Consider the following 17128-nt stretch of genomic DNA (forward strand, 5'->3'; position numbering starts at 1 on the left):
TCTTGCCTCGTGATCGGGAGAAAAATGCCTTTTTTTACCAGCCACTCTGAAAAGCAAAGACCCACTTTCAACATGGGCTGACAGGAATTGGTCTGATTATTTAAGTAGTTGGTTTTGTAGCTTGAGTTTTAAAAAACAGTAGCTTTCGGGAATCGGGGTCAAACAATCTACGGTTTGATAAGTCGGTCTAACAATGCTTCATGATTGTGGTGAGAAGATGAGATAAAAAGGGATCAGGGATGAGGGGAGAGGGAGGTTGGAATACCCGCTGCCGAAGGGAAGCTGCGCTGGGACATCCGTCGGATATCAGAGGCAAGCAAAACAACTATGGAGGTCATTACGCTAAACAGGAAATTTCAGCCGGCTTTTCCGACAGGTCTGGCCGTTTTGGATGACGTCTAAGTTCGGTGCTGCCTCACATCTGGCGGCCGCGTGTGACGTCACCTGCCGCGCGGGCTGGCCCCATCTCCCAAACAGACGGCGGCCATATGAGCCCCCAGGCCGGCGGCTGGGCCCAGTGGTGGGACCGACAGTGGGTTGAGCGCGCCCGCCAGACTCGGTCGCTCAGTGCGCCCCTCGCAGTGCCGACATGAAGTACACGCCGCTGCTGCTGCTGGTGCTGGCCGTCTGGCCCGCGCTCTCCGCCGCCGACTCCGACTATGGCCCGCTGCAGTTCCTGTTCAACCACTGCGACGATCAGACGGAGGAGGCCAGCGGCGTGGGCAGCTGCGTGCGCCAGCTCCTCCGCGACGCGCTCGACCGCGCGCGGCCCAGGTTCTCCACCGGCTTCCAGGTGGGCAACGAGACGGTGATCCTGGAGCCGCTGAAGATGCCCAAGCCAGAAGGTGGTCGCCAGGGGCGCTCCAACAAGCTGGAGATATCTGAGGCACAGATGAAGGGCCTGTCGAAGGTGCAGATCGACTCAGTGCTATTGACGGAGAACGCCGCCGCCGCCAAGGTGGAGTTCCCCGAGATCTCGGGGGAGATGCGGGGGAAGATCCGCTACGGCTTCCTGCCGATCCGGGCGACGGTGAAGGTGCAGCTGAACAACCCGCGCCTTATGGTCGGCTCGCACTGGTCCGTCAGCGACGGCCAGCTACAGCTGGAGGAGCCGCACGCCCAGCTCTGGCTGGACAGCTACAACGTCACCATCAGCGGCTTCGGCAGCATGGGCACCACGATAGCCACCAACCTCAACGACAACCACAAGGAGATTATCGAGTTTCTGCGGCCGTCGCTGGAGGCGGCCGTAGCGCGCCGCCTCGGCAAGATGAGCCAGGACGAGAAGGAGGCTGTACTCGGCTGGCTCGAGCAGTCACTCAGCTAGGCGTGTACCTGTGCTTCAAGTAACGCTCACCTCAACTTCTCTCGTCTGTGACTGATCATCATTCGTAAATTTTCGAAATATATTCAAGACAATAACTTTCTTTACTTTGCTTCCCTTTTCATTGTAGTTCTACCAACATTGCAATCAGCACCGCACCCCTTGGTCTTCTCGATTATAGCCCGTTCCGCACGCCCGCCCGACATGCCTTTTACATGCTTCAATATACATAGAATTGATATCTTCTCTTTTGAAGGCAAATTTCGTGCCCTGAATTACGACTGCAAGGATTCAGCGCTGACCTAATTTAGCCTTCAATGGATACAGAGCTGAGAGACACGCGCTCCAAAGCTGATCAGTCTAAACATCAGAATCGTGGAGTGATTCCAGGCCATTTCACAGCTGTCTTCACTTGCTCTGGAAATCGTCAAACACTAAGAGCTCGCATCAGCCGGGCAATAATCATCGACGTTGGCATGTATCACACGAAATTTGCATACCATTGATGACTTATATAAGGCAAACGAGAGAAAACATAAAAATATCATTTTCTCACGTGCCAGTAACGGTCAACATTGGCTCATCATGCCAAATGCATGCCTCACGAAAGCATAAGGATGTCAATTTTTGAAATGATAGAGGGGCGAATTTCGCGAACTAGCGCAGGCTTACCCACAAAAAAGTCATTTTACATCAGACCGCATTGGTAAAAGGTAAACGTATTAGTTCACGGCTAGGCTAGGTAAGCGAATGCAATGAGCCATGCCAATCTGATAAAAAATCACAATAACTGTGATTGTTATAAACAGATGACCAACTAGTGTTGCGTAATCAAATACCGTTTTATTTGACCTGACATTTGAGCTCACCAGTTGACCTGAGGCCAAAAAATGAGCATTCTTAGTTCGTTTGTTGGGGGATAGGGGCCTGCCACTGCAAGGTCATTTTGCGCCCAAATGAGTATTCTTCTGGCGTCTGGCTTACTCTCGTGTAGAGCAACGCGTTCCTCTTTTGCTTTCTTCGTGAAGCTTTAGCTTTAGGGGGCAAACGTGATGGGGGCTCCGGGCTCGTAAGTCGTAACCACCCCTCTCTAGTGCCGTCTTGGCCTAAGGACGGCATAGAGTAATCTTGGGCATAACGACTGGTGGCGACGAATGCTTATCAGCCGATGCGTGATGAAACGCGTGACAACGCACAAAGAAGAAAAGATCGATGATGTTGAGGGCGGCAAACAGATTCATCGCACAGCCGGCCGTGTAACGCTATATTTGAATGCCGAGTGAGCAGATCGAAGTGGCTGCAGCGTCTAATTGAAGCCCCATGGATGCCATTTTCCGGGCGACGCCTGCTGCTAGTAAATATTTATTCAGAGCGTTCCAGGCATTCAATCGCTAAAAATGGACTGGCCGTGAATGGTGTGTGCATACCACATATGTGCCGGTTACTGACTAGTGTATGTGTATTGTGAATGCGTTCATAAAATGATTAGGTACGTAGGTAGAGCAGGGCTGAAGGTACAGCCGTCACGCGTCACGCAGCTAATAAAAAAGCTGCGTAGCTTACAGCCGCAGCTAATAAAAAACAGAAGACCTTTGAACACTCGCGACATGTGTATTTATTATTTTGCATGTTTTTCCTTGCATGAAACAGTTAGTCCATCTCTACCTTTCGCCTTTTGAAAGGTTTCCTCTTCTTCCCAGATTGGCTCTGGGCTTTCATTTGCTTCTTTACGGCCAATTTGGTCGCCTGCTTTTTCAGTTGTTTCTTGGCCTCGACATCAGCCATCAGCTCCTCAACCAGCGTCTTCTTCCGCTGCTTCTTGGGAATCCTCGAGCTGTAGAAGTCGGTCGCGTGCTCCACCACCGTTCCCATCGCAAAGTACTTGGGCAGAGTTCGCATGTCACTCTTCTTGTACACCCTGTTCTTATTAATCGCTCCTCGCATTTGAAGAACTTCGAGGTTTTGTTTGACCTCTTCAGTGAGCTCGGGCGCCTTCATGTTATACCAGCCTTCACCGGCAGTTTTGGCTCTTTCCAGACGGCCCTTCTTCTTTTCCATCGCTCGAGATCTCCTTGGTACAGAGTGTTGTTGTTCGAAACCCGGTTTCAGAACACTTTTACTCATCACATCTTCCTGCTTAGATGTCCTCATGTTTCGTTCTCTTCCAGCACCTGTCAAAACAAAAACATACTTCAAAAAGCGGTTCCCAAAACCACTTATTGATACAATCATTTGATGTGCTCGCAAACGCTTTACGTTACACCCGGCCCCGGTTAGTTATTTGCCAAAATATGATCAGAAGTTGGGATGCATTCAGGGACATTATGTGCACGATTTTGTGTGATTACGGAGCGAGCGAAGCGAGCGGAGTCTTACGTAGAATAACGGAAATTTCTGAATATGAGCGGCCGGCCGGCCGGCCGGCCGTGGTCACGATTCTGCGACGCTTATATCTCAGCAGCCACTTGACCGATTTACATGCGGTATTTTTTGTAGGGTAGCTTCATTCCTTCTACCAAGTATTGGACTATTCCCGGTGCATGTGGGTGACCCCTTATGCACGTGCCACGTGCAAAACGAAGAGGTGTCACTTTTGTAATTGTTGCAATATCTCGGTAACTACTTGGCCGATTGCGCTGAAAGTTGGCATGTAGGTAGGCACCCACTAGGCAATGCATGTCCATGTGCCCGAGTTGGGGTGCTGCTGCACGTGCGCACGTGCAGGGGTCGATTCCAGATCTCGAGAACGGCTGGACCGATGGCGCTCAAATTTGGTACATGGCTAGGGACCGGTTAGTAGGGTGCCGTGCAAAAGTCAGTTGGGACCCATTTTGCACGTGCGCACGTGCAGGGTGCCCCTTCCAGATCTCGAGAACGGCTGGGCCGATTGTGCTCAAATTTGGCACATCGCTGGAGACCGGTTAGTAGGGTGCCGTGCACAAGTCAGCTGGAGGTACCCCCTCGAAATTTCGCACGTGCAAGGCTCACCCTCTCGCTCGCTCCGTTGGTCGCCCCAAAAGGCGTTATACTGGTATACGTTACAGTGTTACATCTTCCACTACCCTGGGCGGGTAAATTCGTGATTCCGAAATCACTTGCAAGTGATACTTAACAATTGACAAAAGGCTTTAAATATTTAAAAGGTTCATATTTCGTAATAAGCTCCAGACTCTAAACACAGACCATCTTGAAGTAAATTGAAAAAAAAAACTGTAAGAGGTAAAAGGCACTTGGGTCGCTAACGGTAAGGAAAGAGGACTATTCCCTGTAAGCATCAGAGTGCAACCGAAAATCGACAAAGAGACATTGATCTTTTATACACACACACGTGGAAGGAATCACGTTAAAATACTTACGGAAGAATGAATGAAGTCGTAAGCGGTCCCAGCCGGGGCTGAGAAGGATTGATCAAGGACAATTCCAGAATTGTCTGGAATTCGTTTCATTCCATATGCATGCACCTCCAAAGGCATTATAGGTTTCAAAGAGACGTCTTACACTCAAAGGACAAAAGCCCAGGGGCATGAAGCCATGTTTGCCGTTCCAAAACAGGGCCTCAACCGTGACCTCCCAAAAGCACATTCCCAGCCGCCCGAAGACCTCCACCGGCGGCACCGCATACCGAGGCACATATGATACAAGGATGACGACAGTGGCGCGAGCCACGAACTGTGAAAGATAGTTACAAAGGATATCGTACGCTGAAGTACACAAAGGGTGTCTGGATATTGATCGCACAATAATCTTGGCTGTTTGGTAAGGTATTGGGGCTTTGGGGCCCGCCGAGTACAACGATGATTATATTTAGGATACTCTCTGGGGGATTCATGATAGGCGGCTCCTGGAAGGTGGTCGGTCGGTTTCATCATATCCAGGTGGTCCTTAGCGACGTCCCACACATTCTCGATAGGCGACGGGCCAGGACTATCATCCGGCCACACGCCCTTCTAGAACTACCCTTCTGTAGAACCTCGGAAAGTTGTCCTGGCACCACCGCTAGGTGATCGCGACGCATATTGATAACCTAGAACTCCGTCTCATCTCAGACAGCTATGAGAAGTTTGATCAAAGTCGGTGCCGGCGGTCCCTTTTTTATTTCGCCGCATTGCCTTCGTTGCCGTCTTCTTCAGTACCTACTTCCTCCACGATCCACGTAGTACCAGCACTCGGCCACCACGTCTTATTGCGAGGACGTGCAGCTCTGACAAAACCTAATAGCTCATCAGTCACCATGGGCCAAGACCCAGACCCATGGATGTCCAGAGCCTCCTTCACTGTTTCGGTGGAGGGATATTCAGCGCTGCTATCACCCCACTGTGTCCGTTCTGTCAATTCGTCGGGTGCATCAGCTAGAAAACTGACTCATCACTAAACGAGAAGCGTAGCCAGTCAGCAGCCCTGGACGGTCCTCTGTTGGTTCAGTGCACGGCTGCGGAGTCGGTGTCGGTCGGAGTCGACAGTTCTGACCTGAGTCGGAGTCGGAATCGAAGCCGATTTTGGAAACCGGAGTCGCAGTCGGAGTCACCGAAAATTCATCAACTCCGCAGAGATGGCAGGGCTGCAGAGGTGGAGTTCGAGTCAGTCGGAGTCGACAGTTCTTTCTGCCCAGAATCGGAGTCAATGTTGGGTTTTAGAAAGCCGGATTCAGAATTGGTGTCAGAGTCACCAAAAATCCATCGACTCCGCAGCCCTGGTACATGTTACCTACTGCTGTCAATTGCGTTCAGTTCTGAGCATGTCGCAAAATCGAGTTATCTTCATCATCTCAGCTTTCAATATTGATATTCGCGGCAAAGCGCGAAAAGGGCGGATGACAGTGACAGCTTGAGCTCAAACTTGAACTGGGGTGTTGGAGGGCGGTGTCTGGGGCTCTGGGCTTACCCCTTCAACAGAGGAGTGACCAGTGTGGTCAAGAAATACACGGGTGAGATAAGATACGAGCGCACTGACTGCTGACACGGACCTGCTGGAAGGTGTGCAATCTAGTTCCGCACACCGTGTAAAACGCCCACAGAATCATGCGATTCTCATGAAGAATACCAATACGATTTATCATGGATGATACAACTACAGGATTTCGGTACTCACCGGGAGCAGACGATGTTCGGGCCGACGCATCCTGAACTGAATCTATTGCAACTGTGCTTGATTTCGATTTTGCCGGAATCGGAGTGGGCGCGATGAATATTTCAGCGTCCGAATCTGATTCATCTTCAATATGCAAAGGATAACGTCCGTTCTCAGCCATTTCCCAAGTTGCCAGTAATAAAAAATCACAATGCACCCATATTATCACTGTATCACACGAATTGGGGGAGCAGTAACTAGTAACTACCACACATCACACAACCCCTCTCAGCTGCAACAACAACTGCAACGAGTCCCCCAACAACGCACCGCGTGGGCCTGACCTTGGGCCTGACTGTGATAGTCGTGGATCAAGGCGACAAAATATGAGGAACTTGTATAAGGTCTTGCTGGATTTATTCTTTACTCTTACGTCATCAACTCAAAAGGATTTATCGATGTCAAGCCGTTCATAGAAGGATTGCATCCTTTAACGTACTACAAAATTAATCAAAAATGCTTTAATTTATAATCTAGATATAATCTAGCTACATTGAGCGAAAAAATATATAATTCATAACCAGTAGCTTAACAATTTTGTGACGTAATAATTATCCTATGAAAAGTAAATCCGAGATGGAAGAATGCGACAGAAATGGCGCATCACACATTTTAGTTTCTCCCACTGAACTCTATAATGGTTTTTCCGTAAAGTCCACTGAACTCTATAATGTCTTAAAGTGTTATGGTTTTATAAATAATTTATAAAAAACCTTTTGGGTATTTTCAGTAATATCTGTGCTTATGCTTATGCCACTGACTGTGCTTGCCAGTATGCTAACTGAATGTGAAGGAATTTATGATTATTCGATGTTAATAATTGATTTTTTACATGGTAGCTATATTTCATATTTCAGCTTGAGACCACCATGGCCCCCATGGGCATTCCCAAATCCTAATTAGCCATCTTGATGCTGCTATTTTGTCTGGATTGAAATAGCTAAAAGCGGGGACGCCACTGCCAGTGAAAACAGGGCGCAGGAGCCCGGAGGGCATATTTGGTCATGTGACTTTTGTCTATTGAGAAGTTCTCTCCCTCTCGATGCCTTCTACACAGTAATTGTCACGTGGTTTGTGTGAGTAAATTTCAAGAGCCTTGATCAAATCGTCCCAGGCGCCCTGTTTTCACTGTCATCCATAAAGTGGGGGGGGGGGGGGCTATTTCACTGTATGACACTATGTGATGTTAGCGGTATCATGATGTTTGGTTTCTATGGAAAACTTAAAAATTCTGGTACTCAACATGGGATGATGTCGGTTGGTCACACATCAGTTTGCTGATGTTTCCACTTTCCATGTAAACTGAAACCCAATACCATGACCATGACACCAGGAGCATTGGGTAGCATTAAGCAGTGAAACAGGGTCCAGGCCCAGGGCACTAAAGAGTTGTAAGAAATGATATATATTCTGCACCAACACTTAACCAATGAGGATACTATATAATAGGCTAACTTGCCTCTCTGCAACATTGGTCATGCTGAAGGTTTTTTTCAGAAGTGGCTGTTTGGTGGGTGGTAACTGCATCAAAAAAGCTATCAAGTAATATAAGCTAAATATGGCTCATACCATGGAATGGAGGAAAAGAAGAAAACAATGACAGCTCAGTAATGAGGGAGAAAACCACAGATTCTTCTGATCCTAAATGCTTTCCAATATCCCAGTATACCAGCATGACCTGTGGTTAAATTGCTAGAGCATACCACTATTGGTGGTGAAACTTGAAAGTGTGTTTGTCCTGGTGGTGGGAACTACAGTTGACAGTTGGAGTTAGGTCTTCAGAGTCCAGACAGACTATACTGTATGGGCAGCTCTAATTTTGACATTTTTATACACCAGGCAACTATATTTTCTGTGGTGGATAGGTGATTTATAAGCACCTTAAAAATGTAAGTCTACTTATGCTTTCAAGAAAGCTTAAAGTTGGCAGGAACCTCCTTGATTAGTGCATTGGTATATATTGGTGTAGGTACTTGTTTGTTGAATATTTTTACTTTTGAAAATTGCTGCCAGCATAATGGCTGAAAATGGATGAGGAGTAGGTATGATACCCCACTTTACTAATTAAGTTAAGCATGTGCAATATGATAACTGACATCCTGTTTGTCTCCACAGAGCTGTCAGTGAAATAGAAGCTCCTTGTCCCATAAAACTGACATGCTTAAATTTAAGGATGTCAATTTTGATGTAATAGGATTTAAATCATCATGGAAGGCTAAAAGGTGAGCAAATTGTTTGTAAGCACATCTTTCCTCTCAATAGTTCCAAGTGAAACAAGGTCACACATTAGTATGCATCATGAGATTGAAGCCTTTTAATTTTTAAAGTACTGTGCTAATGCTTTTTACCAGCAAATCTGTTTTAATAGTGTCTGCCTGCAACCAGGCACAGTTTTTATTGTTGAGTCTCAGAACATGTATCTCACTTTTCCTGGAAAGTATTATCTGGAACCAAAGAATTGACTGCACAGTCCTAGTTCTGATTCTTGTGTTCCAGGTTGGACAATCTACATTACATTCTAGTAAGTTTAGAATACATGCTATCTGAATGTGTGGTCTGAATTGAATTTATATTTTATATGCTTCTTTTTATTTCAGCAAACAGTCAGAGAGTGGCTCTCAAACAGAACCATTGAAGATAGAGGAGAGTGAAACCCAGACAATTGGCCACGATGAAAAAGAGGTATATTTTCTGTTGTTTTTCAAATGCAAACCTTTACTGTCATTTGACATTAATAACTGGCCATGATTATTTTCTCAAACTTTTTCTTCAGGCTCAGGCATTGATTCAACTTCTAGGTGTATTTCCATCAGCAGTTTAAGCTGATAGCCTATGCAGCAGTACCTAGTGGGACTGTGAGAGAAGTCTGCACCATATCTCAGCGGCCCTAGTCAGGCACGCCACTGGCCATGCAGCTCTTAGAAGCAGATTCTGAGTGTGGTCTGCCGCCCCCGCAGAGTCAGACGGACCCGGAGCCGGAGGTGGTGGTGCCGCCCGCCGACGCCGCCGTGCAGCCCTCGCTGGTCGCCTTCCTCGGCCGCGCCGTGCCGCTCGTGCTGCGCGAGCTGGAGCGCTCGGAGAAGTCGCGCGCCTTCGACGGCTACCAGCTGATCGAGGAGGATGACGACCAGCCGGTGCGGCGCCTGCTGACGCTGCGGCTGGCCGGCCGGCCGGCCGACACCGGCACCGTAAGACTGACCCCCCCCCCCCCTGGGTGTATATCCAATCTGGGTGGAAATATTCATTGCTCTAATTTGGAGCTTACAATGATTGGTTATTATATTAATTCACCTAAAAACATGAGGTAAGATTATTTGCAGCACATGTTCCATAAAGACGTCGTGTTTTATTATTTTTCCCCTCTGCGACCTGCACCTGACCGGTTCGCGGGTGCCTAATGCCGATACTGACCGTGTGTGTGTCACCCGCGTGCGTCAGACTGGCGACCAGGTGTCGTGCCTGTCGTGGAGCTGCACCGGCTCGGTGGTGGCTGTGGGGTACGGCGCCGGCGAGCACCAGTCCTGGTGCGAACACTCGACCTCACTGGCGCTCTGGAACGTACACCGGTGAGTGCGCGCCGCTAGTCGCCCTGGGCACTCCTCCAGTCAGCCTGGGGTGTCCGTCATAACCAGATGTACGAGGTAACTGGACGGGCAGGCGAGCCTCGTTCTAAGGTTTACGCAAACCTATTACATAACATAACCATTATACACATAACCAGCGGACGGATAGCGGACGGATGTCGGTCTGAAAAAAGCACAAGAACTAGCATCTTCAAAAGAAAATGAGCGTGATTTTTTTATTTGAGTGTCATTATGTTGAAGGGCAATACAATGATATGTAAGAATGAGTCGTTTTACTGTCAATGATGTCATCTTTGAATATCAGTCGAGCCAATTCGCATGCAATATTAATACATTTTCATCGTTTTCAGGAAAGATCTGAACCCGAACCAGCCGTACCAGAAGCTGGAGCTGCGCTCCTGCGCGAGCTACTGCCGGTTTCACCCCAGCGAGCCGAGCGTCCTCGCCGTCGGCATGGTCACAGGTCAGTAGCACGCTGAAGGCCACCCGGTCTAGGGATGAGTGGGTCGCGGACGTGCAGCATTACTATTTTAAACCGTAGTATGTTGTGCAGGACGCAGGTTCGGGCACTTCTTTCTCCCGTCCCCCGAGGCTAAGCTGACCCAAATTCGGTACGTCATTGTTTGTATAAATGAACTAAATATAGTTTGCACTTTCATGCTTGTCTGGATATCCATTGCTGTGCAGTGTAAGTTCCACGACGTCGATTATGTGTTGCTAGGCGAGCTGCAGCTGTACAACCTGTCCCGTGAGGAGGACCCGCTGCTGGGCACCACGTCGGGCATCATCCAGGGCCACCGCGAGCCGGTGAGCGCGCTGCACTGGCTGGCCCGCTCGGCCGGCTACAGCCTGGTCTCGGCCTCGCGCGACGGCCGCATGCTCGTCTGGAAGTACTCCGAGGCCAAACAGCAGCTGCAGCTGGTCAAACAGTGAGGCAGACGCGGGATGGGGCAAATTGGAGGGGGGGGGGGATGTAATATGTAGGGCCAGCCCAGTGAACTCCGCTTGTTGGCCCGCATTGCTTAGTTCGAAGTTCTTTGATCTTTGAAGAAACTTACCTGCATTTCACGACATTGTTGATCAGTTGATACGTGGGTACCTAATACTTATCGCATAGAAGTCGAAACGTCTAAAGACGTTATGCTGTCATATTTTCTTTTTTTCTTAAACCGACGAAGTTGCCACCTTAACAGCTATCTCTGTGGGCTAAATTTCAAACATGAAACAACGTCCGAGGCACTTTTCCCACCAAATCTGACACACCTGTGTTTTCCCCGCAGGTTCCAGCTGATGGCTGGCCAAGTGCCGCGCTCGGCCGGCCGGCGCGCCGCCAGAGCTGACTCAGAGGCTGGGCTGACGGCACTGGCCTTTAGCCACGACAACCCGGACCAGTTCACCATCGGGTCAGAGGGCGGCGGCGTGTTCCTCTGCTCGTTCGCCTCCGAGGTGCCTATCACCGGTAAGTGATGGGATCCAGGGGTGCCCATCGCCGGTGAGTGACGACTGACGACTTCAGGATCAATCCCAGCCGGCCACCGGCGGCCGAGAACATCTGTTTCTGAATGTTTTGTTTTTGTCATTGTTTTGTCATCGTGTATTTTTCCAATGCTCTTTTGTCACAATGCAAAGACACTTGAGTGTATAACGGTAATACCTTTTAAAATTTAAACGTGTACGGCCTATCATCAAATGGTTGATTGCTTTCTTCATTATGGCCCAGTATTTGGTCCGTCTCAGCTTTGTAACACAAGGCAGTGTATCCGCTCTGCAGCCCGGTGACCCTCCATTTGCACCATGCAGCGATGACCGGTGAGCGCACTGAGGGCCTTCTAAACCCGGTGACGTCGACGTTCGAGCCGCACCAGGGCCAGGTGCTGGTGCTGCAGTGCTCAAAGTTCCACAGGAACATCTTCATATCGGCCGGCTCGGACAACGAAGTGCGCGTCTACAACACACTACAGGTACGGAGTGGACGGTGTCTATGGGAATTGAACCGGCCTCTCCTCAGCTCTGTCATCCTTTTGCGAGGCTGTATGCTTTTCTCACTGAAGCGCCAGCTTTGGGTTATAGCACAGTTGGTTTCATTTTTTGGTTATGGCACAGTCACTTGGTGTTTCAGTTGGACGCTGTTCAATATCAGCTTGTGAGTACCACCTTCTTCACAAAGTAAAATGATAGTCTCAATGCAAAATGAGACGTCTATGCAGTGTGCTTACTTTCAAGACCCTTCGCGTTACCTGCTCACTGAGGGTGCTGCGTTCCAGATCTCTCCGCTGCTGTCCATCAGTCTGGAGGCGGAGGTGACGGCGGCCGCGCTCTCGCCCTCCCGGCCGCTGGTCGTGTTCGTCACCACTGGCAGCGGCGAGCAGCACCTGTTCGACTTCACCCGCCGCGGCGCGCCACTGCACACCATGCGACTGCACGAGAAACCGCTGGTGGTCACCGCGCTGCGGCTCAACGACAAACAGTGAGTGGACGGGGCACGCAGTAACGACAAACAGTGAGCGGATGGGGTACGCAGTAACGATAAACAGTGAGCGAACGGGGCACGCAGTAACGACAATGTACAGTGAGCGGACGGGGCACGCAGTAACGACAAACAGTGAGCGAACGGGGCACGCAGTAACGACAAACAGTGAGTGGACGGGGGACACTCAGTAACGACAAAGTACGGTGAGCGGACGGGGTACGCAGTAACGACAGCGAGCGAACGGGGAAAGGGTGGTTTGTTGATGGCCAGAGTGGGACTTAATTAAGTCGGGGACGAGATGGGCTGTTTTACTGACTGGGTGGACTGTTGTGTGGATTGCTTGGTCCCCCAAGTCCCCGATGAACTGGTCGGAGGTGTGTTGTGTCTGTGAGATCAGCCGACGGGTCTCTGTTTATGACTTTACGGTCTTATGGACCGTTTTATGACTAGTTCCCGCCCGGCCGAGCCCTGTGCTGTAACTCCACCCTCTGACGGTCGTGTCCGCGTCTCCCGCAGGCCCAGTCTGCTGGCGACCGGCGACGCCAAGGGCGCCGTGCACGTCTGGTCGCTGGCCACCGAGTACGTGTCGCCCAAGACGCACGAGCTGGCTGAGATCAACCGGCTGGGCGGCGTTCAAACGGATGGCTAGAGACCGCAGTCATCTGAACGCTCCCCGCCGACCGCCGCGCCGGATATCTAGTCAAGCAGGAAATCCTCGGCGGCACCCCACATACAGCACACGGCACGCACACCATCCCAGCCACAGCAGACGCCGCCACGATATAAGTGGGTTTCGTGTGATATATTTGTAATCTAGTCCGTCCACGGCTGTGCCTCGACTTCTGCTGCGGGCTCCCGATGTGGTTACTGTGTGTTCACTGCGACAACGCATCGACTACTGCACGCGTGATGGTTGCGTTTATTTGAAACGCATGATCTCAGCTGTACCTACAGGGTGTCCCATAAGTTCGTTCTCACCTAAATTTTACGTTTTTAGGCTCTCTTGCTTAAAGGCACACTGAAATTGGTTCGTAACTGAGCTTACGTGGTTGCCATGGCTGGTAGAAATATGCTCCACAGTAGCTAATTTCTGTAGACAAAATAGTTTTTGCTATAGAGCCCGCTTCCTACAGAGACGGCTAACGCCGCAACATAGAGGTCTCCGATACGGGTACGTCTCAGTATTTAGTCAGCACGTGACCATTCGCGACGATTGAGGGTGATTGAGGCCTACCAGTCTGTAGCCAATGGCCATCGCTAACTGGACGCACAGTCAGCAAGTGACACCGATGATTTGTCGGGAGTCAGTCACTGCAAGTTTATCCTCTTTCCAGTCAGCCCTCAGGAGTGAGCCAAGTGGCCAAAACTGTGTGGCGCCAAAGTGGCCATCAAAAAGGTCAAAGGGTTACAAAGTTTGTAAGCAGACTTTTCAGGATGGATTACCAGCTGTCTAAGAGTGTTCTTTCGGGGTACATAACTCAAGGTGACTTAAGCTTTGCTTACCGGAGGACTCAAAACAGTCAAAAACGTCTTAAAATGGCCAAACATGAGTTTCGTTATGCCTGAGGCTAAACAAAACAGAGGGCTGATGACATCAACTAGGTCATCAGGACTAACTAGTCCACGTTCGAAAGGAAACACCCGTCCAAACCCGAAAACAACCCCATAAGGGCGAAGGAGGAGGCCTCCGTTTCGTCCCGTTATGTTCCTATGCAAAAGGTCAGGGTCACTGTGTTGTGGGATTATAGGCGTTCTGGAGTTGACCAAGTTGCAAGTGGCAACCTAGAAACAGTTTTGGGAAGCAGAATGCTTTTCCAAGAACATCTAGGAGGAGTTTCAGCCCTCAAGCTGAACTCGAACCGCGAGTATGAACATATTTATAGAGGAGAAAATGGCATCCGGAAGGTCGTAGGCCCATCTCCAGGCAAGACAGTGCATCAGTGCACAGGTCAAGCAAAGCTTAAAAGCGGTGCAAGGAGACTGTGACAGGCATTTGTGGCAAGATCACATGCCAGGCACCTCATTGGATCAAAATTTCATAAAAATTTGTTGGTTATGCTGAAATTGAGGCTCGTCGAAGCGTAGCGCTGTTCCAGCCTCGAGGAGCTCACGGCACATGTCAAGTCAGTCTGGGTTAACTTTAAGCCTACTATGCAGCCAAACATGCCGGTTGGCATGCTGCAGCATGTATTCATGTGTTTGCCTATTAAATGAGGAGCCTATTGAGGGGTCATAAATATATTAAAACGCAATGTACTCTGTTTCACATGCAAACATAATGTGAGAACGAACTTATGGGACACCCTGTATATCGATCTCATTTATTTTACTCACGTGACGTTACGACACCTGATAAGTCAGTTCATATGGTGCGGCCTTTATTGCCTCACCCTAGGACAGCGGATTGGCCTGTTGATTTCACGGTTATCCATAATTGAAGTCAACGAAATACACTTATGGATTACATTTAAAGTTCTCTCCATTTTGAAGTGGTACCAAATATTGATTACTTATTGAAGTTCCACATTAGAAACCTGTTGGAAATCCCTTTACCATCTGACCCTTGAGAGAACACGGGAAGCCAGTCGACGTAACTACCTCAAATGTCAGTGTGCGACTCCGTCGCCCGCGCCTGATCATCGTTCAAAGTTGAAATAAAGCCCAATTCACCTGGAACGCCTGTGAAGCATAGTCGCTGATCATACAACTTTCGGTATTTCCATCGCCATATACGGTAATGCGTAACCGTCAATGGAGTGAGGCGTCGATGAATCAATATGCAAACTGGAAATCAGGATATTTGATACCCATATCCTTGAATCGATTGGACGCATCCGCAAAGTTTCGTTTCACATCTCCCTTTTTCTTGGTGAATTCTTCGTCAGCCGCGAAGAACGTCTTGAATACGTCATCGATGGTCTTGGTGACCTTGTCGATTTGGTCGTTGATCACCATGAAATCCTGTGAAGAGAAATTTTGGAACGATGAGCGTCACAACACGGCGATACCTCAGTCGTGCGTGGGATATTTTAAACGTACAACCCACTGATAACTGTAGTCGATTTGTTACGATTGATCGTTACGCAATTGGGGATTCAAACTAGAGGCTGGGGAGGGAACGGACTAATAGTACACATCGGCAAACGGGAAAGGGAGCTCAGCCAACGACCGCGCCACCCGTTCGGCTCAGGCATCCACCGAGAAGGGTGGCACCCACTGATTACCTTGTCCTCCATAGAGACCCCGCTCTTGAAGAAGTCCATGGTGAGTGCCTTGACGTCCAGGTCGATGGCCGGCCGCGCCTTCAGCTTGATCTTCTCCCTGCCCTGACCCACGGTGACCTTGACCCTGCTGCCGCCGTCGTTGGTGCTGGAAGTGACCGTGGTCACTGGCGGCGCGTTACCGATCTGACTGGTGGACGTCGACACGAACTTCTTCTTTTTCTTTGTCTGTCGAAGGGTTGAACATGTGAAGAAGTGAGATAGGGTGTATGGTATCCTGCGCAGTTAGACGTCGTATCGTATCCGTATCGGTATCGAGATGAGTGCTTGGGATCGGAGCCTTGTTTATGCACTTCAGCCGGGGTCTATCGGATGGACACTTGAACATCATACAATACGACCTCTTGAAAGCGTCCGCTTAAAAAAAAAAAAACATGGCGCTACCGATACGTTGGTAACTTCTTACGCTCAGATGTGCAGACAAAGGAGGTTTTATAATCTGACGGCTTACTAGAGGCTTAGCTACTGGCGACTTACGCAGATTTGAGTTTCGGGAGGGGAATGCTGAGTCCGTGCCCCAGCAGCGCCCACCGACCCACCTGTGTGATCTGCATGGTCTCTGTGATGCCGGAGACGCCCTCTCCGTGGATGACCTGAGTGGTCATCACCGCCTGACCGCTGGGGATGGCGTACTCCTTCACCAGCCGGGTGATGGACGGCTGCGGCGGCCGGCCGCCCGGCCACCTGCCGCTCTTACTGCTGCTGCTGCTGCTACTGCGTGATGAGGAGCTGGTCACCGTGGCCTTCCCCATTGTCAGCGAGGACGTCCGCATGCCCGCCGACGCCAGACTGACGCACAGTCCTGAGGACGGTGCCGGAGAGGGAACGGTGGAGCTGTGAGACTGATGACGTTCAATAATGCAGCCATTGTCAGGGAACGATCGTTCTTCGAACGCTACATTATGACATCCCATGAGTGAGAACTAAAAAAAAAAAAAAAAACTAATCGTCAGGTGACCTTAGCTTGGTATAAGCGTTCCCGTAAAAAAGTTGTTTTTCTTGAGCACATTACCAGCCACAGCTACTGCACGATCCAGTCCCGCCAACCAGCCAGACCGACGAGAATCCATTGTCACCGAGAAAATAGCCGGGGAAAGACCCAATCTCACCATTCGCACCTAGACCAGCGCTCAGTCACAAACCGCAGCCGCACGAAGACCAACTCACCGGCGGCCAGCACCCAGAGGACGCCTGTCACACGAGCCATCCCTACCGGCGCTGCTCCCCAGCTGCTCAAGAGGCCGGCGCTCGCCGCCCGCCCCGCCACCTGCACCAATTTACCCGTCAGAGCCGGCAGCCCGGTGTGACATGACCTCCGCAGGGCCACCCGACATACAACCCC

At 49.9% G+C, this 17128-nt stretch overlaps 3 protein-coding genes across 16 annotated transcripts in view; 1 reads left to right on the top strand and 2 right to left on the bottom strand.

Moving 5' to 3' along the window:
* Positions 1 to 6758, bottom strand: part of LOC122392396 (glycine-rich cell wall structural protein 1.8-like) — a 52162-nt gene extending 45404 nt beyond the window's left edge. Inside the window, exon 1 of one of the 3 annotated variants that reach the window (XM_043387212.1) lies at positions 6413 to 6758. In XM_043387212.1, the coding sequence (XP_043243147.1) occupies positions 6413 to 6442 (30 nt within the window). In that variant the 5' untranslated portion in view covers positions 6443 to 6758. The remainder of the gene's footprint in view (positions 1 to 6412) is intronic. The other 2 variants (XM_043387230.1, XM_043387222.1) reach the window with 2 other exon arrangements.
* A 295-nt stretch (positions 6759 to 7053) lies between these two features.
* LOC122391416 (cytoplasmic dynein 2 intermediate chain 2-like) lies at positions 7054 to 15178 on the top strand. Of its 12 annotated transcripts, none has more exons than XR_006258351.1 (12): positions 7054 to 7099; positions 8567 to 8673; positions 9049 to 9133; positions 9409 to 9639; positions 9890 to 10017; positions 10386 to 10498; positions 10757 to 10964; positions 11316 to 11494; positions 11836 to 11996; positions 12300 to 12502; positions 13022 to 13454; positions 14813 to 15178. XR_006258351.1 is itself a non-coding variant. In XM_043385334.1 (11 exons), the coding sequence occupies exons 2-11, from the start codon at positions 8609 to 8611 to the stop codon at positions 13152 to 13154; spliced, it is 1506 nt and encodes a 501-aa protein (XP_043241269.1). In that variant the 5' UTR covers positions 7054 to 7099; positions 8567 to 8608; the 3' UTR covers positions 13155 to 15178. The 12 variants fall into 12 exon arrangements, 6 of the variants coding, with proteins under 6 accessions (XP_043241269.1, XP_043241291.1, XP_043241278.1 ...); XR_006258352.1 differs by lacking the exon at positions 7054 to 7099 and adding an exon at positions 7105 to 7123; XR_006258349.1 differs by lacking the exon at positions 7054 to 7099 and adding an exon at positions 7319 to 7349 and having other exon boundaries at positions 8565 to 8673.
* Positions 14807 to 17108, bottom strand: LOC122391477. The gene is made up of 4 exons (XM_043385416.1): positions 16954 to 17108; positions 16326 to 16588; positions 15730 to 15954; positions 14807 to 15466 (listed from the first exon to the last, which is right to left on the bottom strand). The coding sequence occupies exons 1-4, from the start codon at positions 16991 to 16993 to the stop codon at positions 15278 to 15280; spliced, it is 717 nt and encodes a 238-aa protein (XP_043241351.1). The 5' UTR covers positions 16994 to 17108; the 3' UTR covers positions 14807 to 15277.
* Between the last annotated feature and the right edge of the window lie 20 nt (positions 17109 to 17128).

The sequence above is a fragment of the Amphibalanus amphitrite genome, unplaced genomic scaffold (genome assembly GCF_019059575.1).
Source record: "Amphibalanus amphitrite isolate SeventyFive unplaced genomic scaffold, NRLGWU_Aamphi_draft 000022F_arrow, whole genome shotgun sequence".
In the NCBI taxonomy this organism is placed as follows: Eukaryota; Metazoa; Arthropoda; class Thecostraca; order Balanomorpha; family Balanidae; genus Amphibalanus; species Amphibalanus amphitrite.